This window comes from Diplotaxodon limnothrissa, linkage group LG6 (assembly GCF_057381915.1).
Source record: "Diplotaxodon limnothrissa isolate DT_005_m linkage group LG6, D_limnothrissa_male_GT1.1, whole genome shotgun sequence".
In the NCBI taxonomy this organism is placed as follows: domain Eukaryota; kingdom Metazoa; phylum Chordata; class Actinopteri; order Cichliformes; family Cichlidae; genus Diplotaxodon; species Diplotaxodon limnothrissa.
This window is the reverse complement of record NC_140601.1, coordinates 32,858,432-32,884,263: the sequence shown is the minus strand read 5'-3', so window position 1 is coordinate 32,884,263 and position 25,832 is coordinate 32,858,432. Positions and strand designations below refer to the sequence as shown.

General features: G+C 42.3%; 2 protein-coding genes across 3 annotated transcripts; both read left to right on the top strand.

Moving 5' to 3' along the window:
* Positions 1-6,672: 6,672 nt before the first annotated feature.
* Positions 6,673-10,794, top strand: mvb12a (multivesicular body subunit 12A). The gene is made up of 10 exons (XM_085356192.1): positions 6,673-6,761; positions 7,881-7,970; positions 9,024-9,107; positions 9,195-9,294; positions 9,380-9,509; positions 9,624-9,764; positions 9,948-10,060; positions 10,153-10,211; positions 10,312-10,362; positions 10,446-10,794. Exons 2-10 carry the CDS (start codon positions 7,881-7,883, stop codon positions 10,530-10,532), a joined length of 855 nt encoding a protein of 284 aa, XP_085212318.1. The 5' UTR covers positions 6,673-6,761; the 3' UTR covers positions 10,533-10,794.
* Positions 10,795-15,808: 5,014 nt separating this feature from the next.
* Positions 15,809-25,213, top strand: LOC146630920 (transcription factor AP-4-like). Of its 2 annotated transcripts, none has more exons than XM_085356190.1 (7): positions 15,809-16,141; positions 18,084-18,249; positions 18,453-18,551; positions 21,300-21,470; positions 22,091-22,237; positions 22,435-22,599; positions 25,020-25,213. In XM_085356190.1, exons 1-7 carry the CDS (start codon positions 16,053-16,055, stop codon positions 25,173-25,175), a joined length of 993 nt encoding a protein of 330 aa, XP_085212316.1. In that variant the 5' UTR covers positions 15,809-16,052; the 3' UTR covers positions 25,176-25,213. The 2 variants fall into 2 exon arrangements, with proteins under 2 accessions (XP_085212316.1, XP_085212317.1); XM_085356191.1 differs by lacking the exon at positions 15,809-16,141 and adding an exon at positions 17,812-17,898.
* The last annotated feature ends 619 nt before the right edge of the window (positions 25,214-25,832 follow it).

The window sequence follows — 25,832 nt, the reverse complement described above, 5'->3', positions numbered from 1 at the left end:
ATGTGGCACCAGTGTGGAGGGAAAGATGGGAGCAGGGTAACTACAAACAAAGTTCTTTCTTCAACTTTCCACGCTCACAGCAAACTGAAAGATTTCCCACAAAAACGGAAAGGTAAGAGCGGTGTGGCCTCAGCAGCAAGGATACTCGCTATTTACTAATATGAGAAAATAATAGCCGGGGACCAAAAGCTCTTTTTCTTTGGCAAGAGAGGGCACAGCTCACTAAATATTTTTTTTTCTGTTATTTTAATGAGCAGCACAGATTCTGGAGGGTGAAAAATCTCAAAGAGAAAGAAAGCAGGCTGTTTACATGGAGAGCGGTCTTGGCAACAAAATGACAACAACTGCCAAACTCGCCAACTCGTTGCTGCTTTGGAATACTCAGTCTCTTTTTCAAACGCCAATGATATACTACAGAAAACAAAACAGATACGCCAAATGACTTTCCCACTGTGTGAAACAGTTGTGTGTATTACGTTAAAGCTGGCTATCTCTTAACCTGAGAGCCTTTCTCATGCCGTCGTCTTCGCCTGCTCTCCTTTTATCCCCAAATGCCTACTCGTTCATTAAAAGCGCAAACCGACAGGGTCAGTAAACATGCTCATTCAGAAAAGATGATTTCCGCTTGTAACTGTTTTTAATCACAGTGAATTTGGTCGTCTTGGCATGGACTGCTGGCTTTTATTACTTCTGTTTATTGGCTTAACTGGAAGCATTAGAATCATAATTTCACCACAAACAGCGTTTGCAGATGTTTGGAGTCTGTACCCCGGGGCAGGTCGTCGCTGTCTTAAGTTACCATCCATAGCACTCATAGAGACATTTTTCATTTGTATATGTCGCTGTTGGAAAATGCTGCAGTGTTCTTTGTGAAGAACCGAGAGGCTCAGGCGAAGCACTAGGCAAAAGGGGACAGGGATAGCTCAGTAGGTAGAGTGGTGGCCCCACGATCGGAAGGTTCGAATCCACTGAACGGCTACGAGGTACCCCTGAGCAAGGTACCGTCCCTACACACTGCTCCCCGGTGTGCCTGCTTAGTGCTGCCCATTGCTTTACTGAGTGAATGGGTCAAATGCAGAGAGAAATGTATTTTCCCCATGGGGATCACATTATTATTAGTAGTAGTAGCAGTAGTAGTAGTAGTAGTAGTAGTAGTAGTAGTAGTAGTAGTAGTTGCAGTAGTAGTAATAAACTCATTTACATTAAATTACAATTAAAATAAATTTAAAAAGTGTAAATGCAGTAAACCCACACAGAAGGGGGGTGTACAAGAAGTTAGTCCTGCAAAACTTCAAGTCTTCCAAGTTTTAATTTGAACTCTGACACTGTGACACTGACCATCTTCCGGACTTGTTCTCTGCTTGTTCTCTGTGGCTGCCTTTACGCAGCTCTGCATCAGTAAGTATGTCGGCGGGCTCCGGGGAGTGCTGCTCTTTGATTTGAAACCACGAAGAAGTCGTCATTTCGCTGTGGAGACCATGTTGGCTGGTGGTGGTTAAGACGATGATACCCCCATGGCTAGTATCAGCTGGTTTTGTAGGGTTTTTATTGTGGGATCATAGTTTTACTGTAACACAGGTGGCACTAACACTAAATTATTGTTGTATTCTCACAACATCTCAAAACGGAGATGTATTATGTATTATTGAAACCGCACGTCTTTGTCTTTATATATATATATATATATATAAAAACACCCAGCACGCCCCTGCGGGCGGTTTATCCTTCAAGCTCGGGTCCTCTACCAGAGGCCTGGGAGCTTGAGGGTCCTGCGCAGTATCTTAGCTGTTCCCAGGACTGCGCTCTTCTGGACAGAGATCTCCGATGTTGTTCCCGGGATCTGCTGGAGCCACTCGCCTAGCTTGGGAGTCACCGCACCTAGTGCTCCGATTACCACGGGGACCACCGTTACCTTCACCCTCCACATCCTCTCGAGCTCTTCTCTGAGCCCTTGGTATTTCTCCAGCTTCTCGTGTTCCTTCTTCCTGATATTGCTGTCATTCGGAACCGCTACATCGATCACTACGGCCGTCTTCTTCTGTTTGTCTACCACCACTATGTCCGGTTGGTTAGCCACCACCATTTTGTCCGTCTGTATCTGGAAGTCCCACAGGATCTTAGCTCGGTCATTCTCCACCACCCTTGGGGGCATCTCCCATTTTGACCTCGGGACTTCCAGGTTATACTCGGCACAGATGTTCCTGTACACTATGCCGGCCACTTGGTTATGGCGTTCCATGTATGCCTTGCCTGCTAGCATCTTGCACCCTGCTGTTATGTGCTGGATTGTCTCTGGGGCATCTTTACACAGCCTGCACCTGGGGTCTTGCCTGGTGTGATAGACCCCAGACTCTATGGATCTTGTGCTCAGAGCTTGTTCTTGTGCTGCCATGATTAGTGCTTCTGTGCTGTCTTTCAGTCCAGCTTTGTCCAGCCACTGGTAGGATTTCTGGATATCAGCCACCTCCTCTATCTGCCGGTGGTACATACCGTGCAGGGGCCTGTCCTTCCATGATGGTTCCTCGTCTCCCTCCTCTTTCTTGGGTTTCTGCTGCCTGAGGTATTCACTGAGCACTCGGTCAGTTGGGGCCATCTTCCCAATGTATTCTTGGATGTTCGTTGTCTCATCCTGGACTGTGGTGCTGACACTCACCAGTCCCCGGCCCCCTTCCTTCCGCTTAGCGTACAGCCTCAGGGTGCTGGATTTGGGGTGAAACCCTCCATGCATGGTAAGGAGCTTTCTTGTCTTTATGTCAGTGGCTTCTATCTCCTCCTTTGGCCAGCCTATTACCCCAGCAGGGTACCTGATCACGGGCAGGGCGTACGTGTTGATGGCCAGGATCTTGTTCTTACCATTCAGCTGACTCCTCAGGACTTGCCTGACCCTCTGCAGGTACTTGGTGGTTGCAGCTTTTCTAGCGGCCTCTTCATGGTTCCCATTCGCCTGTGGGATCCCCAAGTACTTGTAACTGTCCTCTATGTCTGCAATGTTGCCTTCTGGTAGTTCAATCCCCTCAGTTCTGACTACCTTCCCTCTCTTTGTTACCATCCGACTACACTTCTCCAGTCCGAACGACATTCCAATGTCATTGCTGTATAGCCTGGTAGTGTGGATCAGTGAATCGATGTCTCGTTCACTCTTGGCATACAGCTTGATGTCATCCATGTACAGGAGGTGGCTGTTCCGTAGTCGGTATCCGTAGCCAGTCTTGTTAATGATCTCACTGAGGGGGTTCAGGCCTATGCAGAACAGCAGTGGGGACAGAGCATCTCCTTGGTAGATCCCGCACTTGATGGTGACTTGTGCTATGGGCTTGGAGTTGGCCTCTAGCGTTGTACGCCACATCCCCATTGAGTTCCTGATGAAGGCTCTTAGGGTCCCATTGATCTTGTACAATTCTAGGCATTCCAGTATCCAGCTGTGGGGCATTGAGTCATAGGCCTTCTTGTAATCAATCCAGGCAGTGCACAGGTTGGTCAGTCTGGTCTTGCAGTCTCGGCTGATTGTTCAACCAGATATATAAAAAAAAAAAAAAAAACACCCAGCACGCCCCTGCGGGCGGTTTATCCTTCAAGCTCGGGTCCTCTACCAGAGGCCTGGGAGCTTGAGGGTCCTGCGCAGTATCTTAGCTGTTCCCAGGACTGCGCTCTTCTGGACAGAGATCCCCGATGTTGTTCCCGGGATCTGCTGGAGCCACTCGCCTAGCTTGGGAGTCACCGCACCTAGTGCTCCGATTACCACGGGGACCACCGTTACCTTCACCCTCCACATCCTCTCGAGCTCTTCTCTGAGCCCTTGGTATTTCTCCAGCTTCTCGTGTTCCTTCTTCCTGATATTGCTGTCATTCGGAACCGCTACATCGATCACTACGGCCGTCTTCTTCTGTTTATCTACCACCACTATGTCCGGTTGGTTAGCCACCACCATTTTGTCCGTCTGTATCTGGAAGTCCCACAGGATCTTAGCTCGGTCATTCTCCACCACCCTTGGGGGCATCTCCCATTTTGACCTCGGGACTTCCAGGTTATACTCGGCACAGATGTTCCTGTACACTATGCCGGCCACTTGGTTATGGCGTTCCATGTATGCCTTGCCTGCTAGCATCTTGCACCCTGCTGTTATGTGCTGGATTGTCTCTGGGGCATCTTTACACAGCCTGCACCTGGGGTCTTGCCTGGTGTGATAGACCCCAGCCTCTATGGATCTTGTGCTCAGAGCTTGTTCTTGTGCTGCCATGATTAGTGCCTCTGTGCTGTCTTTCAGTCCAGCTTTGTCCAGCCACTGGTAGGATTTCTGGATATCAGCCACCCCCTCTATCTGCCGGTGGTACATACCGTGCAGGGGCCTGTCCTTCCATGATGGTTCCTCGTCTCCCTCCTCTTTCTTGGGTTTCTGCTGCCTGAGGTATTCACTGAGCACTCGGTCAGTTGGGGCCATCTTCCCAATGTATTCTTGGATGTTCGTTGTCTCATCCTGGACTGTGGTGCTGACACTCACCAGTCCCCGGCCCCCTTCCTTCCGCTTAGCGTACAGCCTCAGGGTGCTGGACTTGGGGTGAAACCCTCCATGCATGGTAAGGAGCTTTCTTGTCTTTATGTCAGTGGCTTCTATCTCCTCCTTTGGCCAGCCTATTACCCCAGCAGGGTACCTGATCACGGGCAGGGCATAGGTGTTGATGGCCCGGATCTTGTTCTTACCATTCAGCTGACTCCTCAGGACTTGCCTGACCCTCTGCAGGTACTTGGTGGTTGCAGCTTTTCTAGCGGCCTCTTCATGGTTCCCATTCGCCTGCGGGATCCCCAGGTACTTGTAACTGTCCTCTATGTCTGCAATGTTGCCTTCTGGTAGTTCAATCCCCTCAGTTCTGACTACCTTCCCTCTCTTTGTTACCATCCGACTACACTTCTCCAGTCCGAACGACATTCCAATGTCATTGCTGTATAGCCTGGTAGTGTGGATCAGTGAATCGATGTCTCGTTCACTCTTGGCATACAGCTTGATGTCATCCATGTACAGGAGGTGGCTGACAACTGCTCCGTTCCGTAGTCGGTATCCGTAGCCAGTCTTGTTAATGATCTCACTGAGGGGGTTCAGGCCTATGCAGAACAGCAGTGGGGACAGAGCATCTCCTTGGTAGATCCCGCACTTGATGGTGACTTGTGCTATGGGCTTGGAGTTGGCCTCTAGTGTTGTACGCCACATCCCCATTGAGTTCCTGATGAAGGCTCTTAGGGTCCCATTGATCTTGTACAATTCTAGGCATTCCAGTATCCAGCTGTGGGGCATTGAGTCATAGGCCTTCTTGTAATCAATCCAGGCAGTGCACAGGTTGGTCAGTCTGGTCTTGCAGTCTCGGCTGACTGTTCTGTCTACCAGTAGCTGGTGTTTTGCGCCTCTGGTATTCTTGCCAATTCCTTTCTGTGTCCCGCTCATGTATTGACCCATGTGCCTGTTCATATATATATATATATATATATATATATATATATATATATATATATATATATATATATATATATATAGTCTACAACATTACTCTTTACATCAGGGGCCACAGTGGGCTCTCACACACCTTCCAGTGTTTTGGTTGTGAGTGTGTGTTTAACACTGAAATAAATGTGACAGAGACTTCATGCATTTCAGGCTGAACTGCTGAAAAGACGATTGAATCCCTCGAGAGTAAGCGACAGAGTGACGCTCATACTCAGTCCATCATTTTCATATTTATTTATGAACTCTCACGCAGGTGACTGCATGCACCCCCTGCAAGCGGATATGCAAATGTGTCCATGGGACACACACAGACATGCAGTTTACCTCATCTACCCCTTGTTTTACTCTCAGCAGATTACAGCTGGCTCCTTCTCATTAATTACCTACTAATTAACTGGCCAATCAACCAATAAAGCTAAGTGCACTGGATAAGCACTGACTTCCTTCCTCGTCCACAGTCCACCTGCTCAACCCACCCCCGCTCTTGCATGCACGCACACAAACACACACGCATACTGCCATCCATTCTGCATGTTGCCATGCCAACAGGGACCTAAGCCCCTCTGGTTGATGCTTGCAATCAAGGGTCTTTTTTCTGGTTTTCATACACACACACAAACCGACACAAACACACACATTAGGATTACGAGGACTGTCTGGTAGTTTCATTATATTTATATTTTCATTTCATTATTATTCACAGTTTTAGCTTCTTATTCGCTACTAAAAGCATCTAAAAAGGGCAGACATGTGTTTTCCTTTCATTAAATTGTTGAATAATTTCATTTACAACAAATAAGAAAGGATAGAATAGTGCAACGTTAGGAAGTATTCTGTAGACTGTATGTGAAGGAAAATGTCACCCGCATGCAGTGTTTTCCTTCATTCATTGATTTATTAATTCTTGCTTGTGCAGAGATAGTGGATTGTAGCACAAAAAATAAACATCTATGTTCTGTTAGGCAGAGAGATTAATAAATGAGGCAATGTGTTTTTTCTATTGTTAATTCTAACACTTTTTTGAAGCAGCAAGTTCAATGGAAGCTTTGAAAATCTGAGCCGTATTCTCACGTAACTGCTGCCATCTAGCGTTCAGAAGGGAGTTTGTTTTATAAAGCTGACGTCATGCCTCGGAGGATGACGGGAGTTGGAGTCGGGACGGAGTCAGAGTACTTCCTGCTCCTACGAGGACGTCCAGGAAAATTTCCGTTGATACTAAGAAGTTTTTCTTTCACCTCGGAGAGCCAAAAGTTAATACATATACAGAGTAAGTGTGTATTTTTATAATTACACGAATGAGCTCACGAAGCGGTGAATATTTGGCTTATTTAACAAAGAAGCGGTGAAGTTTTGTCATCGGAACAATCGCTAATGCCACATAAGCTAGTCTTGACAGGGATGTTACACGGTACTTGTCTTTAATTTAATAATTTCAGGTGTTGTTATTAATAAATGTAACAATAAACACGTGTTACGAAAGGCAGAAGTGTGATGACGTGTGTTTAAAATTGTGGATAGGGAAGTTTAGCAGCTGTTTTAAGATACCTTCATCTGGCTGGTGTCGATTTCCTCAGCCGCTTACCATAATAGAGCTCAAGTTATAACAATAGCAAGCACTATGTCAGGAAGTTTGATCGAGTAAATAGAAGTTATTACAAAAAAAATCAATGGTGAAATCATGAATTGCTGAGATTTTTTTTTCATCTTCATTTAAAATCTGAGCTTTATATGCTTGTTTGTCTTTCTGTTACATTGTGACTTTGTTGTTGTTCCAATGTGCTAGTCGGTTTTGTTTAGTCAAATGTGCTTGTTTGAACAATTTGCCACGCAGTAAAAAGTCTTTACCAGTAGAAATGTGTTTATGCTTTGCATGTAGCCAAAAGTCGAGTAAATGCTTAAAAAAAACAAAGAAATTAAAATCTATATTAAAAGTGATGCAAGTGGATTAAATACTTCTGCTGCTGTTTAAGATGAACTCTTACACTGAATAGTGTCATTCTCTGCCCTAATATATATGGACGACAGCCTGAATAGGGAACGATCCTATTCAGGCTGTCATCCATATATATTAGGGCAGAGAATGACACTATTCAGTGTAAGAGTTCATCTAAAGGTAATTTCGACCTAATTGAGTTCCCATTTAGGAGTCACATGAACTAAACGATTTGGGTGTGACAATGCCTCAGTCTCCGAGGGAACATGTTATTGTACACGCATTGAAATTGAAAAAAACAGATAAGCTTTGAGAAAGTTTGTATTAGAATGACAATCCAAAAACATCCTTGGGCAATAAGAAGACATAATTTATGTTAAGACCAACCAGTAAAGCATTTGTACCTTGTTTACCTTCCATATTTATTAAAACTTTTGTTTGGGTCTTCCTCAGATGTCTTTGATGGAACGTGGGAATGTCCGGCCAGTGACCGCTGTGGCCTGGGCCTCCAACTCTGGCACTTGCCCCAAAGATTTCACCCTTGTAAGAACAGAGATAGATTATAGATATTTCATTTTACTTAACTCCAACCACAAAGTTTGCAGGAGAATTACAATAAAATCTCTTGTCCTTGTTCTAGGGTCGCAATCACCTAGAGACTAGTTAGCAACTGCTTGGTGACCTCCAGTCTCTTGGGAAAAATTTGCATCCCCTTATTGGGTGCAAGTAGTTGCTGGAAATTGCTAGCAGTTGGTGGGAAATTGATAAGCTCCAGCAATACATGCAATCCATTGATTGCATTCAACAATTATTCGTGGTGAATCAGCTAGGATTACAAATCCGTTGCTGTCGATATACACAGAAATTCACTTGAACTACTTGCGTTTAGAGTCCAGCCAGAATCTTTTTGATTTTAAACAGAAATTCCTCCTGAAATAGTGATGTGGTTGCTGCAGATGCTCACTGCCCTTGTTTTTCTATAGGAATATAACCAAAATACAAGCCAGTTGAGTTGAGTCCCCTGTTCTAAAGAGACACATTGCAGTTGTGCTGAGTTGCACAGACTTGACTCAGATTGATTGTTACAAATTAGATGGGATTTACTTCCAAACCTTCGCTAATCTGTCTGATTGCATTTAGTCCCAGTCTGATCACAATTGTACTGAAACAGGTTGCCTCCACCAGGTGACCTGTGCAAAGGTGTTGCACACTCAACTTCTGGGTAACCAGACGGTCGCTGCAACAAAACAAGTCAGCGTGTTAAGTATAAATTACAAGTCACTGTGACAACCACAAGCTTTTTGGTGACACATCCTATCTGGGGTGGCTGTAGTTTAGGAGACAGAGCAGGTCACCGACTAATCGGAAGGTGGTAGTTCGATCCTCATCTGCTTCAGTCCGCATGCCAAATATCAACTCTGAAGGAGAACAGTTAAACAAATGTGCAATGATTCTTTTCTGTTGAATCCAAAATCCCAACTTTTAAACTGACTGACTCAAGCTGACTCAAATTTTCATGCTACTTGCTTATTTTGGAATAAATCAAATGTGTTTGTGATGCCACAGCTGTCTCACTGCATCTCCCTTTTTCTGCAGATCAGCCTCACAGAAGATGGAGCATCAGCAAATTTTACACGCACCTTTGGGATGAAGTCTGGATATTACCTCTGTTATAGCAAGGTGAACAAAAAATGCGAACTTATACATGTATTACCTTTATATTACCACAATACATCATTTATTTTTCTAAATTTTCCATAAATGCAGGACTCAGCAGGTGGTATGGTAGTGTCTGACATCCGGATTATTTCTGATAAGGACTCACTTCCTCATGGTTACTGCTTTATAGCTGAACATCTTGAGCCAAGTGAGCACACACACACATTCATACTTATTTAGCAGAATGCATCATATTCATTCACTTCTGACCTACCGTGTGATTGTTTGTCCAGAGGCCACAGTTTCCAAGAAAAAACGTGTGTGCGTACGCATCGTCCCAGTGGGCAGTGTGGAAACAGCTGTGTTGGATATCAAGCTGACAGCCAAAAGCAAAATGATGTTGCAGCATTACACATTTGTGGGGTACATTCAGATACATGGACTTTTGTCTTGGGCCTGTTTTATCAAAGCATTTTCATGAACTTTTATGAATATTATGTTGCATATAATTTGTCATTACATGCACTTTTTCTTCAGAGACATCCACGGCTATGTGCTGTGGTACAGAAAAGGTTACTTTTCTAAACCCACGCCTCAAGCCAAGCCCCGCAGTGTCAGCCTGGACATCCGCCAACTTTCCTTAGAGCAGCAGTCTCCTCCTCTACCCCTCAGACCTAGGTACAATGCCTATGTATATTTAAAATGGAGATGTTATTATCAAAATGTCACATGTCTCTTATTAGAAGTGTATATAGTTAAAAATTATAGCGATGTGACATTATTACAGCAAAGTGTATTATCTTGGAGGCGTTTTACTCTTGTGGTCGACATCTTATTTGTTTATCTTATTTATTTCTGCAGCAACCCTCCTCCTCCTCAATTGCCACCCAGCAGACTTAGTCACAGACGCCACACTCTTCAAACAAAGGATGAGTTAGACAAACCTGCTGATGGAAGCATCCATGGAATTACAGGTACCACGGGTCTCTCGTCACACAAAGGGCTTCTTATTTACGCTTCTCACCGCAGAGACCCACTCACCTAGGCATACTCTTATTCTCTGCAGCTCTAGATGGAGTTCCTTTCAGCCTCCACCCAAAATTTGAAACCCAGGCAAATGAGACGGTATGTTACAAGTTTTCAGTATTCAAGGGATGGATTCCAATGCCAAATACCGCTGACTTTCCTTTGTCATCCCAATTCTCTTTGACTATTTTTGTCTTAGAACTCGGATTTGAATATTCCCATAAAATCTCTCCAAGACATTGAAAATGAGGTAAGTTCTCATCTGATACTTTTTATTGGGTATATAAATTGAGAATATTGCCACATTGTTTTTTGATTATTTTTTTTCCCCAGTATAACTACACTTTCTCCGTGGAGGAAAATGCTGCCAAGAGGATCAGACCATCAGTACAGATGGCAGGGATCCCGTCAACTCAGTGATGCTTACACTTTGTCAAAGTTACAAAATAAAATGTTCTGTTATTCTGTTCTCTCCAGAGGGCATTTGCCAATCATGCTACAAGTAAAGGATAATCATCCCTACAGTTAGGTTTATATTTTCAGGCTTTAAAAGGTCTACTCCGGAGACCCCTATTTAAGTCTTGATCCAGATTTCCATTTTCAAGCGTTTAAAGTTTCTATCTGCCAAAGACAAGGCCTATTTTAGCAAGGTCCTAAATGTAAGTGCCTTTAAAAGTATAACGGCTCCTTTCTGGTTAAAGATGTTGTGAACATATGGCTTAAGTTCATTCTTTTCTTTAACACGCTTAATTTCCAAATTTAGAAAACGTCTGTGCCGACATACGAAGGTGCACCTTCATTTGCTCTGTTGTGTGGTGTCCAATACAGTTTACCGTTAGATATTTTTGAAGAATTGTACTAAGTGGCCTTAGTGAATACATTTTCCTACAAATGATGACTCATTAGATACACTAATATATCTCAATATAGACTATGGTGCATTTCTTATATGAAGAATACTATCATTTTTTTTATTATTTCAAAAAAAATGTGTACATAAATATAAATATGTTATTTAAAGGTGAATATAGTAAATTGGATCATTTTTGAAACACTTTCTCTGTATATTAGTTACTTAAAGATTTGTGGTAATAAGGAGAGCTCATCACTTTTTTTGTTTGTTTTTTTTAAGACCACATATTTCATCAGTGTATAATGTCGTTTTACTATCTCTTTAACATGTGCTACATGGGGAAAATAAAAACCTGAGAACAATAAAGCATGTGTGTTGCTTTAAATACTATAACTTACAAAAACAAAAAACTGTCCAGAGGCACATGTGACCGGTTAAGCTTCAAGGCTTGTGAAAAGGCCTGCTGATATCGTGTTGTTCTAGATGACATACTATGGTTTCATTACAGCAGCAGTGAAGCTATTAGGAATTTATTATGTTGACGGTGTTGTGGTGGTTAGCAGTGTTACCTCACAGCAAGAAGTCTCCACCATCTGGTCGGTGCCTTTCTGTGTGGCGTTTGCATGTTCTCCCCATCTTTGTGTGGGTTCTCTCCAAGTCCTCTGGCTTCCTCCCACAATCCAAAGACAATTAGTGGCGTTAGGTTAATTGATGGTAATACATTTCCCTTAGGTGTGAGTGTGGATGGTTGTCTTTCTCTATGTGTTAGCCCTGCGATAGACTGGCAGCCCGTCCACTCCACCTCTTACCCTATAACAGCTGTGATAGCCGCCAGCTGAAGAGAATGAATGAATGGTTATTTTCCACTTTTAATGTAAAGAAAACAAAGAACCAGATTTTCTGGTTGGGTGACTTTCCAGCTTAATACTGCCACCTGCTGTCCTAAACCGGAGTTTTTTATGCTGAGGAGCTTCCTTTTATAATAAATTATTATCAGTCTGCATAAAAGGATTTTATTAAGCTGTAATGTTTCCTTTTACTTTTCCCTTTGTGTCCTTTGTATTCAAGGTGACAAATTGAAAAATTTATTTCTTAGCTGTTAAGTGAAAATACTTCCTATTTGGGAGCCATTTAAAATATTTTTTTAAAAACAAATGCACAAGGAAATATATATATATATATATATATATATATATATATATATATATATATATATATATATATATATATATATATATATATATATATATATATATAAAAAACACCCAGCACGCCCCTGCGGGCGGTTTATCCTTCAAGCTCGGGTCCTCTACCAGAGGCCTGGGAGCTTGAGGGTCCTGCGCAGTATCTTAGCTGTTCCCAGGACTGCGCTCTTCTGGACAGAGATCTCCGATGTTATTCCCGGGATCTGCTGGAGCCACTCGCCTAGCTTGGGAGTCACCGCACCTAGTGCTCCGATTACCACGGGGACCACCGTTACCTTCACCCTCCACATCCTCTCGAGCTCTTCTCTGAGCCCTTGGTATTTCTCCAGCTTCTCGTGTTCCTTCTTCCTGATATTGCTGTCATTCGGAACCGCTACATCGATCACTACGGCCGTCTTCTTCTGTTTGTCTACCACCACTATGTCCGGTTGGTTAGCCACCACCATTTTGTCCGTCTGTATCTGGAAGTCCCACAGGATCTTAGCTCGGTCATTCTCCACCACCCTTGGGGGCATCTCCCATTTTGACCTCGGGACTTCTAGGTTATACTCGGCACAGATGTTCCTGTACACTATGCCGGCCACTTGGTTATGGCGTTCCATGTATGCCTTGCCTGCTAGCATCTTGCACCCTGCTGTTATGTGCTGGATTGTCTCTGGGGCATCTTTACACAGCCTGCACCTGGGGTCTTGCCTGGTGTGATAGACCCCAGCCTCTATGGATCTTGTACTCAGAGCTTGTTCTTGTGCTGCCATGATTAGTGCCTCTGTGCTGTCTTTCAGTCCAGCTTTGTCCAGCCACTGGTAGGATTTCTGGATATCAGCCACCTCCTCTATCTGCCGGTGGTACATATACATATATATATATATATATATATATATATATATATATATATATATATATATATATATATATATATATATATATATATATATATATATATATATATATATATATATATATATATATATATATGCACATACGAGCTGCTCAGTCATGCCATGAAGCTCCTGGCATACAGTTTTTGTGCTGAAGTTAATGCCAGAGGCAGTTTGAAAGTTTGGCTTTATTAAGTCAGCAGAGTGTTGGTCATTTTAATGCACTATGCACCCCGACATTCAGTCACTCTGTTCTTTAAGGTTACGTGGTCTACCACTTCATGGCTGAGTTGCTGTGGTTCCTCAACGCTTCCACTTTGCATTAATACCACATACAGCTCACTGTGGAATATCTAGGAAGGAAGAAATGTCACACACTGGCTTGTTACAACAGTTACTGTAGTAAACCTGAATGCACTGAGTGCTCTAGAACCACCCATTGTTTCACAAATATTTGTATAGGCTAGGGCTGCTCAATTAATCGAATTTTAATCACGATTACGATCTGGGCTTTCAACGATCATTAAAAATGACTGAGCCGATTATTAGCCCCTCCCTCATTTATCCGCGACACCTTAAAGGCCGGTCCGTGAAAATATTGTCGGGCATAAACTGGTCCGTGGCGCAAAAAAGGTTGGAGACCGCTGATTAAGAGGACCCGAGGGAAGCTCGGAAAGCTAAGCAGAAGTTATTTGGAGAGTGACTGCCGTTGGTTGAAAAGAGAGTTTAAAAAAAACAAACTTCAGTGGTGTTGCACACTATTTTATATTATTTTTTTAAAGTCATTGTTAACCCTTTAAAGCAGGTCAGAGCAGCACGCTCCGTTTTGCGTAACTATTTTTAAATCCCTGTAGAACCTGAACCGTGTAAGCTAGCGCAATAATTTGTTTTGCATATGAAACCGGAGGAGTTGTACTTACATCTGATGCCATCAGCTTGTCCTCGGTCACGGTTTCGTTCCACATATAGCTTTGCAAAAATTGCATAAAAAGCGCTTGCAGGAACAAAAACATAATATTCCAGAAACACGCTTTGCCGTTCCTATCAGCTGTTCGTAACACTTCCCACAGTGAAATGATGCACATGCTGTTTTCTTTGCAAATTTGTATCATAGGATTGTTTTTTGTTTTTCCTGCAGTATATAAAAATTGCTGTATCTCCAAAATAAAACTACGAAGACACTCAAAATAAATTTCCTGTGGTGGGAAACTATTTTTTGCAACTTTGTGGTATTTAAAGTTTTGAGGGATAAGCCTCTTAAATTTCTCCAAGTAGAAATATATGTAAACAAAACAAAAGCGATTTTCAATTTTTTTTTGTAGTTTATTGCACTTTTTTGCAATTTATGTAATTACTATGCACTTAATGCATACATATTATTAAAATATGGGCTATAACAGTTGTATTGATGTATAGCAACTTGAAATGCTCCCACAAATGGCACTACAGCATGTAAAAAAAATAATATAAGCTCTGGTGGACTTGGTTCTATAGTAGGTCTTAAAGGGTTAAATAAATATCGTCAAATAATCGTGATCTCAATTTCAGTGAAAATAATCGTGATTATCATTTTTGCCATAATCGAGCAGCCCTAGTATAGGCAGACTGTATAGAAGGTGCTTGATTTTATACACTTGTGGCAATGGGACTGAAGAAATTAGTTTTTTCTGCTGCTAAGCTTCCTACTCTGCTGCAAACATTTTTAGTAGATATTACCAATAGTAATATTGGTTTTAAAACTTTGGTTATTTATTATTTCACAGACAAATTGCATTATGGGGACAGATGATCCTCTGAAGTGATCATTATAGGGTGCAGGTGAAAGAAAAGGTTATAAGTATCCTGAACAGCAGCAATGAATGTAATATAATATGATTAGATGGACACTTTTCATAATGAACATTTTTACATTGAAAGCTACTTCCAACTGTTCCCTTGTTCATAAGCAGTTTCTACAGCAGGTAATTCTGAATATTTTATTTGGCAGATTTTTGGATGCCCTTGTAGACAAAAACTACACAATTACTACACAATACCACTGCACAAATAAGCTACTTGAGTGTTTAAGTGTACCTCTGTTTGTGTAATATGTCTGTAATTGAGCTACACGTGAGCATTTCTCTGGATTTAGTCTTGTAATGGTCATTATGGTCATTTAAATTGTAATCCTGTTCATCTCTGTATTACTTTTTTGTTTTATTTCTGTCTCCAGTAGTTTGTTTGTTTTTTTAAACTTGTGTTGCTTTGGGGGTTTTTTCTTTTCTTTTGTTAAATTTTACGATGGTGACTGACTTTTTTTGTCCAACACATTTTCATGTTGGTCCTTTGTTAACTATGACAAAAATGAAATGAACTGTAGGACGGTTTGTCCATAAGCTTGGTGATGCCATTTATTTACAATATTACTTAAACTTTTATCACAATCAAGATGTCAGTAGTTGATTTTTATGTGATATTGGCAGTATACCAACACTGGACAGTCAGTCGCTGCACTTGCAAGACGCAAACCGCTGCAGTTTAAATTTACCTTTAACCCTGCTGATTCCCAGGTTATAGTTTGGCGTAGTTCAAATTATATAGTCGGTATTTTGCTCACTGCTCGTAGATTTGCAGCACTGCAGTCAGATTCTTGCTGGTCTGTTTGTTCTGCTTTCCGGAAAACGAGGTCTGATTCCAACCAGCTGTTTCCCGCCTCACATAGATCAGCTGCACACACACACACACACACACTCGTAGTAGGCGGAGGCAAGAAGCCACACACACACACACTGGAGGTAGCCCCATCAGCTGGGGAAAGCAACACAGCTTGAATTGTTATTTTTCTAACGCTTTTCTTCAGTCAAACCGAATTGAAAGCGGCTTTTTAGATGTAAGCTATTGGCAAGTACAGTGGGAGTTCTGCGAGGGAGAAACAAAAACCAACCGAACATCTATTTATTTTAACAAGGAGCGCAGGGGAGGGAGAAGAAAACAGCAAACACGGACTGAAGGTGGCTTTGAAAGCATGGAATATTTCATGATGCCGACAGAGAAGATACAGTCCTTACAACAGTTCAAGAAATCGGAGAAGGATGTTATTGGAGGTCTCTGCAGGTGCGCAAAAATGCAAACCATCGGTGTTGTTACCGAACTGCGTGAATAAATAACCTTTCGTGTAGCGCGTGTATGTGTGTGCGCTGCAGTCAGCCTTCATGTAGCATGCTGTTAGCTTCGCTGCCATGTCTTGGCAGCAGGAGCGTGGTTGTGGAAATTAGCAGCCAGTGCTTGTGCCAGTTGATGTTGTTAGAGACGAGGATATATGTAACATTTCACCCCCTTGCTTTTAAATACGCTGGCTGAATTGTTTGTAATAACTTATAATAAAGCATGTTTGTAACCGCCTGGCTCAGGAATATGTAAATCAGTGAGGTGAAATCGATACATTGCCGTCTAGAGCACGTGGTAGTTAACCCGCCGCTTTGCTGCTACACAACAAATCACGTTTGTAACGTCACCGTTGCCCAAAAAAACTGGCCATATTAACTAAATCGCTCGTGTGTGTCATCTATGTGTAGCTATGATGAAGTATGTGGTGTAAAATCGTGTCCGGGGATAAAAAATGCGTGTTTAAATACTGATCCGCGGCGTAGTCGTCGTTGCGTCTTGTGCTAAAATTAGCTTAGCGTGGCTAACTAGTTAGCTCTTACTGCGCACATCTTCCAGCCGTATGAAATTCACACAGGCGTCTCATAACTCGTATTTCCCGAGTCGTTTAGCTAAAATACGTCGTTTGTTGTGTGGTGCGACAGTTATGAGTGTTTATCGGTTAATGTTGGATCGATAACTTAAGTTCTAGCTTCATGCTAAATGGGGAAAGCATTGTTCTCTATGACGCCAGGGGGGCCTGTGGCTTGTGGCGGAGTGGAGTCACGTTTCAGGGCTGCTACCGTGCAGACGCGCCCCCCGGCGGCCGTGCCGCAGGCCCGCAGCTCCCGGCAGCGTCAGCAGACAACAGCTGGTTTTATGTCTGAGCTACAAACCCCGGCGCGTTCAAGTCTGTGGGAGAAATGCGGTGTTTCTTCCCGAGTCGACGTAAACACCCCTATAATTTGTGTCAAACGTTAATATGAAACTGAATGTGTAGAAACAGATCTTTTTGTTTAGATAATTATTTTTTTGCCTTTGATATTCACAGTTTTGGTTGTTAATCTGTTATTCTTTAGTCAATCGTTCACTTTTTTTGTAGCCAAAGAAAAGTCTTTGTGTGCTTAAACATTGGTCTAGATATGGTACAGAATTTCCGCGAATAGTTTTTCCTAACACCAAGGAAAGAAATGGCAGGCAAAAAGACAGTTTTTATCTAAAAATTAACGTTTTAGGATATTTACCTAACCAAAGATGTCTTCCTCGTGTCTAAATTTATAAAAGTGAAAGTAAATAATGCATAATTTGCATATTTCGCTCTAGAACTAGACCCTCCGGATCTAATACGATATTTTAAATATGTATAAATCTAAGTAATAGAGAAAGATTACTGATTATATGTTAATATCACAGTTAATGTTCACTAAATGTTGTTAAGTTGCAAGCTTTACAATTTGATTGGCACATGCCTGCCTACTCTTTCATTTTTTGTAGGACAGACATGTTTACAACTATGTGAGCCGTGTGTTCGGTCTGACCTTTAGGCCTAGTAAAACATCACAGATCTGGTTCTTCAGGTTTGCTGCGGAAGTCTGACTTGAATGGTTCACTTGTTTTTCCCTCTGAGTAAATATGTCAGAAGGTTTTGTTACCATGATATTCATACTCATGCTCTACAAGTGCTTTAAGGGGCAACGAGTTCAGATGAATACCCTGTAAAGTTCCAGGTAAAAGGTTTCAGATTGCAGCTAGTTACAGACTTTATTGTCCCAGTGTGTCATTTTAACCCAGAATACATATTTGCTCAGATCTAATGCTAACCTTAATTATGTTTGAAAGGGGAACTTACGCTTTCTTGGTGACTTCACGACACAGTCATGATCATCTTCTTCATTTGACCTCTCTCCTTCAGCCTGGCCAACATCCCCCTCAGTCCAGAGACTGCTCAGGACCAAGAGAGGCGAATTCGCAGGGAAATCGCTAATAGCAACGAGCGCCGGCGTATGCAGAGCATCAACGCAGGATTCCAGTCCCTGAAGACACTCCTGCCGCACACCGACGGGGAGAAACTCAGCAAGGTGCTCCAAACGTGCACACATTGACACACACACACGTGCGCGTGCACAGTGTTGTTCAATTAACCAAATGTTGGCACAGCAAGAATACAAAGTGACTCGGCACAAATGCGCAAAGGAGGGAATAAAGTTAATTTGTGCCTGTTTTTGCACTAATATCACATCTGCTCTAGAGTTCAGCTTTTGTTTTTTTTCCCCACTTTCAGGCGGCCATCCTGCAGCAGACAGCAGACTATATCTTCACCTTGGAGCAGGAAAAGACGCAGCTTCTGGCACAGAACAATCAGCTCAAGCGCTTCATCCAGGTAACAGCATGTCTCCCTGTTTTTCTTTTCTTTTTTTTCTTTTTTTTTACATAAAATGTTCTTAAGTATAAAATGGGGTTGAATTCATGTCAGTGTCACACAGATGAGATACTGATCTGTTATACAGAATATATATTATCTTACATGAGTACTAATGGTGTGTTTTTGGGGCCAAAACAATCCTTATGGTTTTGTCTTCAGCTCAGGTTCCTTCCCCGGAGGAGACTTGAATGTAGAATTGATCCAGATCACTGACATGTACAACAGAATTTAGAGAATATATAAGACATATTTTTTTCAGTAGACCTTCAGTCAAAAACATGCATTGTTTTTCTGTTAAGGAGGAGCTCTGATAGTGTGTGAGCTCTGTGTGACCATTGGCCTGATTAAAAATAATAGTTGTTTATTCAACAATGGCAAAATTGTGTGTCCACAAGAGCAGATACCGTTTTTACCCCTCAGACGTAAAAGGCTGATGGGGAATTGTCCTCCTGCCGGGCAGCATGGACACATAAGTCTGGTGAATGCCATAACTTGAGAACAAGGAAATGTAGAATTTTGAAAATGATACTATAGGTGTAATTATTACGAGGCTGAGGGGTAGCACTGGCGGGCTCACACACACACACACACACACACACACACACACACACACACACACACACACACACACACACTGGGAATCTTTACAATACTGACATACAGCAAATGAATGATCTAGCTTTGCTTTAACCCTTTAAAGCCGGTCGGAGTGGACACGCTCTATTTTGCGTAACTATTTTTAAATCCCGGTAGCACTGCAACCACGTAAGCTAGCGCAATACTTTTTTTTTGCATATGAAACCGGAGGAGTTGTACTTACATCTTATGCCATCAGCTTGTCCTAGGTCACAGTTTCCTTCCACATATAGCTTTGCAAAAACTGCATAAAAAGCACTTGCAGCAACAAAAACACAATATTCCAGAAACGGGCTTTGCCGATCCAATCAGCTGTTTGTAACACTTCCTACGTCCATCAGCGTGAACTGTCACTTGTCTTCCATGTCCTGCCCGAAACCGGAAGTGACGTCATTTTGCGGAAATGTAGTTTTTTACCATCGTGGCCTTATGAGCCTATACTTGTGTTTTTAAAAGTTATGTTTGACTTTATGACTTTCTGTGTCGTTTCTGGGATGCTGAGGACTCATATTGCACTGCTGGAAATATTTTATTTTGATGCATATGCTGTTATTTTGCAAATTTGCACTATAATATATTTTTTTCATTTTTCCTGCAGTATATGAAAATTGGTGTATCTCAAAAATAAAACTATGAAGACACTTAAAATAAATTTCCTTTGGTGGGAAACTAGTTTGTGCAACTTTTTTGTATTTACAGTTTTGAGGGATAAGCCTCTTAAATTTCTCTAACTAGAAATATATGTTAAAAAATCAAAAACGATTTTAAATTTTTTTGTAGTTTATTGCACTTTTTTGCAATTTATGTAATTACTATGCACTTAATGCAGACAAATTATTAAAATTTGGGCTAAAATGGTTGTATTGATGTATAGCAACTTGAAATGCTCCAAAAAATGGCTCCACAGCATGTAAAAATATACTATACGCTCTGGCGGACTTGGTTCTATGGTAGGTCTTAAAGGGTTAACTTGTTAACGGAAGTAGGCTGACAGCTATGTTAAATCTCAATATTTGATGGTTCAATATTTTATTGTACCCTCCACACACAGTAAAATTTTTCACCCAACAGAAACAGCTAAGTTAAGGGGAAAACGAGTGTCTCTGCAAGTGCAGTCACATTATGTTGTAATTTAAAGATTAGCCCAGTGGTCGGAAATCTCCTCCCTTTGTTTGATGGATCAGTAGATTTAACTCACACAACCAGCTGGTTGTAGTTGCTCGTGCACATCCAGTTGCGTCGGTTGCAAACGTGAAGAGATGCAACATTAAACTATAGTGAGGCAGAATCGGGTCATTTTGATTCTGATTAGAGATATTAATTTAATGCATGAAAGGGGAAATGAGCTAAATGTTGCTTTGACTGGAGAGCTATTGACAATAACTTTGACCATCATTGATTGCACAACACAGACTGGTCATTTTCTTCAAAGGTATTAGACAGTAGTGTAAGCAGACAGTGTATTAGATATAGTGTTAGTAATAGAGATGGAAGGCAGTCTTAATTGAGTCCCTCCACCAATTTCAGTTACTCGAGTCACTATTTGATGACTCCTGAAGTGAAGATTGGCAAATAAAGCGGGTGGAAAAAGTTAACCGACTTGAAAACGCTCAGTGAGAGGAAGCTAACCTGAGAGCTAATAAATAAAAACAAAACATTTCATTTTATAAATACAGATGCACACTGACAACACAGAAATTCAGCTTTTTGAGTGTTGCAGAATCACTTCAATTATTGTGAGCAGCAGATTACACCAATACCGAGTTGGTCTGTGATTCTTACCTATAGTCAGTTGTTAAGTTTTTCATCTTACACCTTTGTCATTACAGACAAATTGTAACTTCCTGTTTAGCTTCATGGAGTTACAGTTGTAGCCAAACTTAGCTTGAATTAGTTTTTTGCACATTTAAATGTATGTTTACTGAAGTCATTTTTTTACCTTCCCATTGGTTCACACTGCCTCTTTGTTCAGGTCAGCATAGGCACCATGTGTTGTTTTAAATGGAGAAGAAAATTACACCAATCGTGTTGTTTCACATTTAACCGAATGTGGTTTCCTTGTCGTTACAGGAGTTAAGTGGCTCATCGCCTAAAAGGAGGCGAGCAGAGGAGAAGGATGAAGGGATTGGGTCTCCAGACATGTTGGAGGAGGAGAAGGTTGAAGAGCTGAGGAGGGAGATGTTAGAGCTGCGGCAGCAACTGGACAAGGAGCGCTCGGCTCGCATGCAGCTGGAGGATCAGGTGAGGTTAAAGCAGGGAGTTGGAAGTGAAGGTGGAAAAGAAATATCCTTTTCCTTCCGTGTTATTATGTGTATTTAAAAGACATTTCACTTTCTTGCTGTCATTACAAATAAGAGAGAACGTTTGATTCGAAAGAAAAGGTACAAAAATAGGACTGTTAATTTACCCAGGCTATACAAATAAGTTCGTTTATACCTTCAGGCTACAAAATAGTCTCAACTACTGGTCGTGATATCATATTATAAAATCTTCAGCTTGTGGGGCTGACAGATTTTCCGGTACTCGAGCCGGTTCCTCATAAGCTCACATCCTGGATCGACCTGAAGAGCAGGTTGAGACAAAGGAAGTGGGACAGGTGCAGAAGACAAACAAGACTTTAATTACGTTGTTTAAGTGGAAGGTAAACATCAGAGGAATACATGGCAGTTATGTGTCTTGGACACTTTTTTCTTTTTCAGACAGTCATTATGTTTCCAGTGGAAACACTGTGTTGATATTACAGTGTTAAGATGAAGTTTCCCATTAGAGTATTTATTTGACAAGAATGCTGGGATATATTTTCTGTTGCTCTTAAAATTGTCAGTCTATCTTTGGTTGATGTAATTGTGTGCATTGTGTAGGTGCGCTCTCTGGACACTCAGCTGCACCCAGAGCGTCTGAAGGTGATCACCCAGCAGGTGGAAGAGGAGCATGCACTCATCCAGAGCCAGACCCTGCTACGGCTACACCAGATCCACGCTGTGGACAGACAGACACACAGTCCACAGGTTAGAAACAAACGTGCTCAAAACTTAATGTGTACCTGTGCTACTGTTTCTGAACTGGAAGAGGCGGCAGATTGCTCCAACAGCCTCTGAAGTGGCCAATATTGTATGGAGCTCAGCTGTGATGTGGGCATATGTATTTATGGAATGGAAAACACACTTTGATGTCTGTTTTATAAATATTTTGTGTGTTCCTCTAGGTGTTGGCTTCTCCCCCTGCCCCCACCCACCACCCCACGGTGATAGTCCCAGCTCCAACACTAACCCAGCACCCCCACCATCACGTCACAGTGGTCACCATGAGCCCATCAGCCCACACCAGCACGGTGTCCACCTCTAGACAGAACCTGGACACCATTGTGCAGGTTTGAACTTTTTTCACTTTAGAGGATCCTTGCTGATTAGGCATTGACATTGCATTACTTTACATTTTCACACTGCAGTATTTACTAGGCAGGTTTTGGGTGTCTGACACGTTCAATGTGTGTTCAGCAGCCCTGAAAAACGTCTGTGTGGTGCTCGATGTTATTTGAGTAGACTCCAAGGCAACCGAAACAGCATTTTCCTCGGCTCAAATAATGTTTCTGCAGTGGTCCTACAGACAGGTTTGAAGACCTGTGTCTACATATTATAGTTTACTGTCACCAGGGGGCAGTGTTACAAACAACTGGTCTGCGGTAGGGATGGGTGCCGAAACACCAAGTATTACTGACCCTGAGGCAAAACTATTAAAGACCGGTGTGTCAGTAAAATCTGACGTTATTGTTATTTTACATTTTATCTGACACCATCATTACTAATTGAGACATTAATCTGACATGCATTTTGGCTATTTCCTGTCCAGAAGAGAATTCTCTGCCTCTGAGCTTAGATGTGAACGGTGGTGTAGCTCTGCGTCACACATGCGTGTGCATGTGTGAGGCAGAACTCACTTCACTAGAGTCCATGCTGACAGCGATTGTTGCCCTGGAAAGGAAAAAACATGAAAACACTAAACTAATTTGTGTCACATTCAGACAAAGAAAAGCAAAGTTTTCTCCTTTTTAGCTCATAGTTCATCTGCTGCTGTCAAGTTATGTAAGACTAGCACCCTGAAACATGCACACAATTGTCGTAAGTTATCAGTTATCTTATCTAAAACATGAAAGTGGTTTAATGATTAAATGATCAAAGTAATTACTAACAAGCTGATTGTTATGCATTCAGTCCCAGGTCGTCAAAACATCCTCTTAGCCATTACTTTCGATTCCTAATCCCAAATCCTCAAATTCAGTTTCAGATCACTCAGTGATTTGGAACTCAAACTAATGTCACTGCACAATAACTTGTCTTAAAAAGCCCGCAACATCTGTTCAGTGCAGAGGTTTGAAATTTTTAAAATATTGGATGCAGTGTACATGGACTTAATTTACAGTGTATTGTTTATCCATCCATCCATCCATCTTTTTCCACTATATCCGAGGCCGGGTCGCGGGGGCAGCAGCCTAAGCAGAGAAGCCCAGACCTCCCTCTCCCCAGCCACCTCCTCCAGCTTGTCCGGGGGAACACAAAGGCGTTCCCAGGCCAGCCGAGAGATATAATCTCTCCAGCATGTCCTGGGTCTGCCCCGGGGCCTCCTCCCGGTGGGACATGCCCGGAACACCGTGCCCAGGAGGCGCCCAGGGGGCATCCTTGTCAGATGCCCAAACCACCTCAGCTGGCTCCTTTCAATGTGGAGGAGCAGCGGCTCTACTCTGAGCCCCTCCCAGATGGCTGAACTTCTCACCCTATCTCTAAGGGAGAGGCCAGCCACCCTTCGGAGGAAGCTCATTTCCGCCACTTGTATCCGCGATCTCGTTCTTTCAGTCACTACCCACAGCTCGTGGCCACAGGTGAGGGTAGGGACGTAGATCGACCGGTAAATTGAGAGCTTCGCTTTTACTCTGAGCTCTCTCTTCACCACAACGGACCGGTACACCAATCCGTCTGTTGATCTCTGGCTCCCTTCTCATGTTTAATTATTATAAATTCATTATATTTTATGTTTATATTTTGAGGGTTCTAGACAGATGATAAATGACAAAATCATATATGATCTGATAGGAGTTATGTTAAAGTACCAGTTCAATAGCATTACCACTAAGAGTAGTAATGCTGTTACAGTGGTGTCAGTCCTTAGTCTGTGGGCTGCTTTTGCTTGTTCTTGGTCCTTGCCAGCTGCAGCAGAGAACATACAAAGAGCTGAAGTGAAACCGACTGTTTGAAAACAATGAAAAGTGTCCGCTGCGGTCACCATCTGTGCTTCTCATGCTCCATTTTATCATCTTCTGACATCCTGTTTGGAAGGAACTTGGCCATCGCTCCATTCCTTGTTCCAGCCCACTTCTCAACCAGTCAGCATACACATACTGTCATGCTTGTCGAGCTACATGCTGTTGCGTCATTGGAGGACTGCATGCAACCACATTTGTGCTGGTTGCATACCCCTCTGCAAAGTCAAAAACCTACAAAAATAAACACGCGTGTTACCATAAAACAAGCATTAGCCTGATTGCCAATGTTGGGTTAAGTGAAGCCAGATAATAGAAAGAGAGCCTGGGTTTGTTGAGCTTGATTCATAGTGCACGACCCAGGTCTCTATGCTTTTCTGCATGTTAAAACAAAAGGTTCAAGCAGACTAACTAGCCTGATCTTCATGGGTCTTTACTGCAATGGAGAGTTGGAGAGTACTTTGTATGGAAAGCTGCTTTTGCTTGTTAGTCTGTTTATTGCCTCATATTTAAAGTATACTTTCTTACCTTCCCAGGCCATCCAGCATATCGAACGCACTCAGGAGAGGAGAGCCAGCGCTGAGGAGGAGCAGAGAAGAGCTGTCATTGTAAGCCCCGCCCACATCGCCATGGACACCGCCTGCTCTGACACAGACACTGACACAGAGGGGGAGGACAGTTCAATGAATTGATCCATCCCATGAACTCTCTCTCTCTTTTACTCTCCCTCACACACACACACACACACACACACACACACACACACACACACACACACACACACACACACAAATACCTTTTCACTGTAAGATTCCCTCCAGGAGGTTGACTGCTTTTTGACAGAAAAAAAAAAAGGAGAAAAAAAAAACGTCGTCTTTGGCATTATCCAAACTCCTAAAATCCAATGGTTAAGCTCTGTGTCAGTCTTGTACTGTAAAATCTCTTAATATTGAAAACATAGGATGGTCAGCGTGCAGAGGAGACACTGTGGGATCTCTCGAGGCTGTCTTTCAATGGCAGAGCCGGTCTGTGACTATTATGAAACTTGAGGGTCTTCTAGTGTAAAAAGCTATCAGCATCAGTCCGCCCTTTATTTTGTGTTTACGCGTCGCAGTAATCCATCGTCACTGGCACACCGGCAGTATTACTTGTGCTTCAAACTGATGGGAGTCAGTGTAACAGAGAGCTGAATGTATGATCGCAATAACCGAGCAGCTCTCAATTCTGAAACTCAAACTACAGCTGAAGCAGTTTCGAAATGCCAGAATTTGGAATGAAATTCACCTAATTACAAGTTTAATTTGAGGATACTCGCTTAAAGAAATTGTCTGATTTTACTTGAAAGAAAA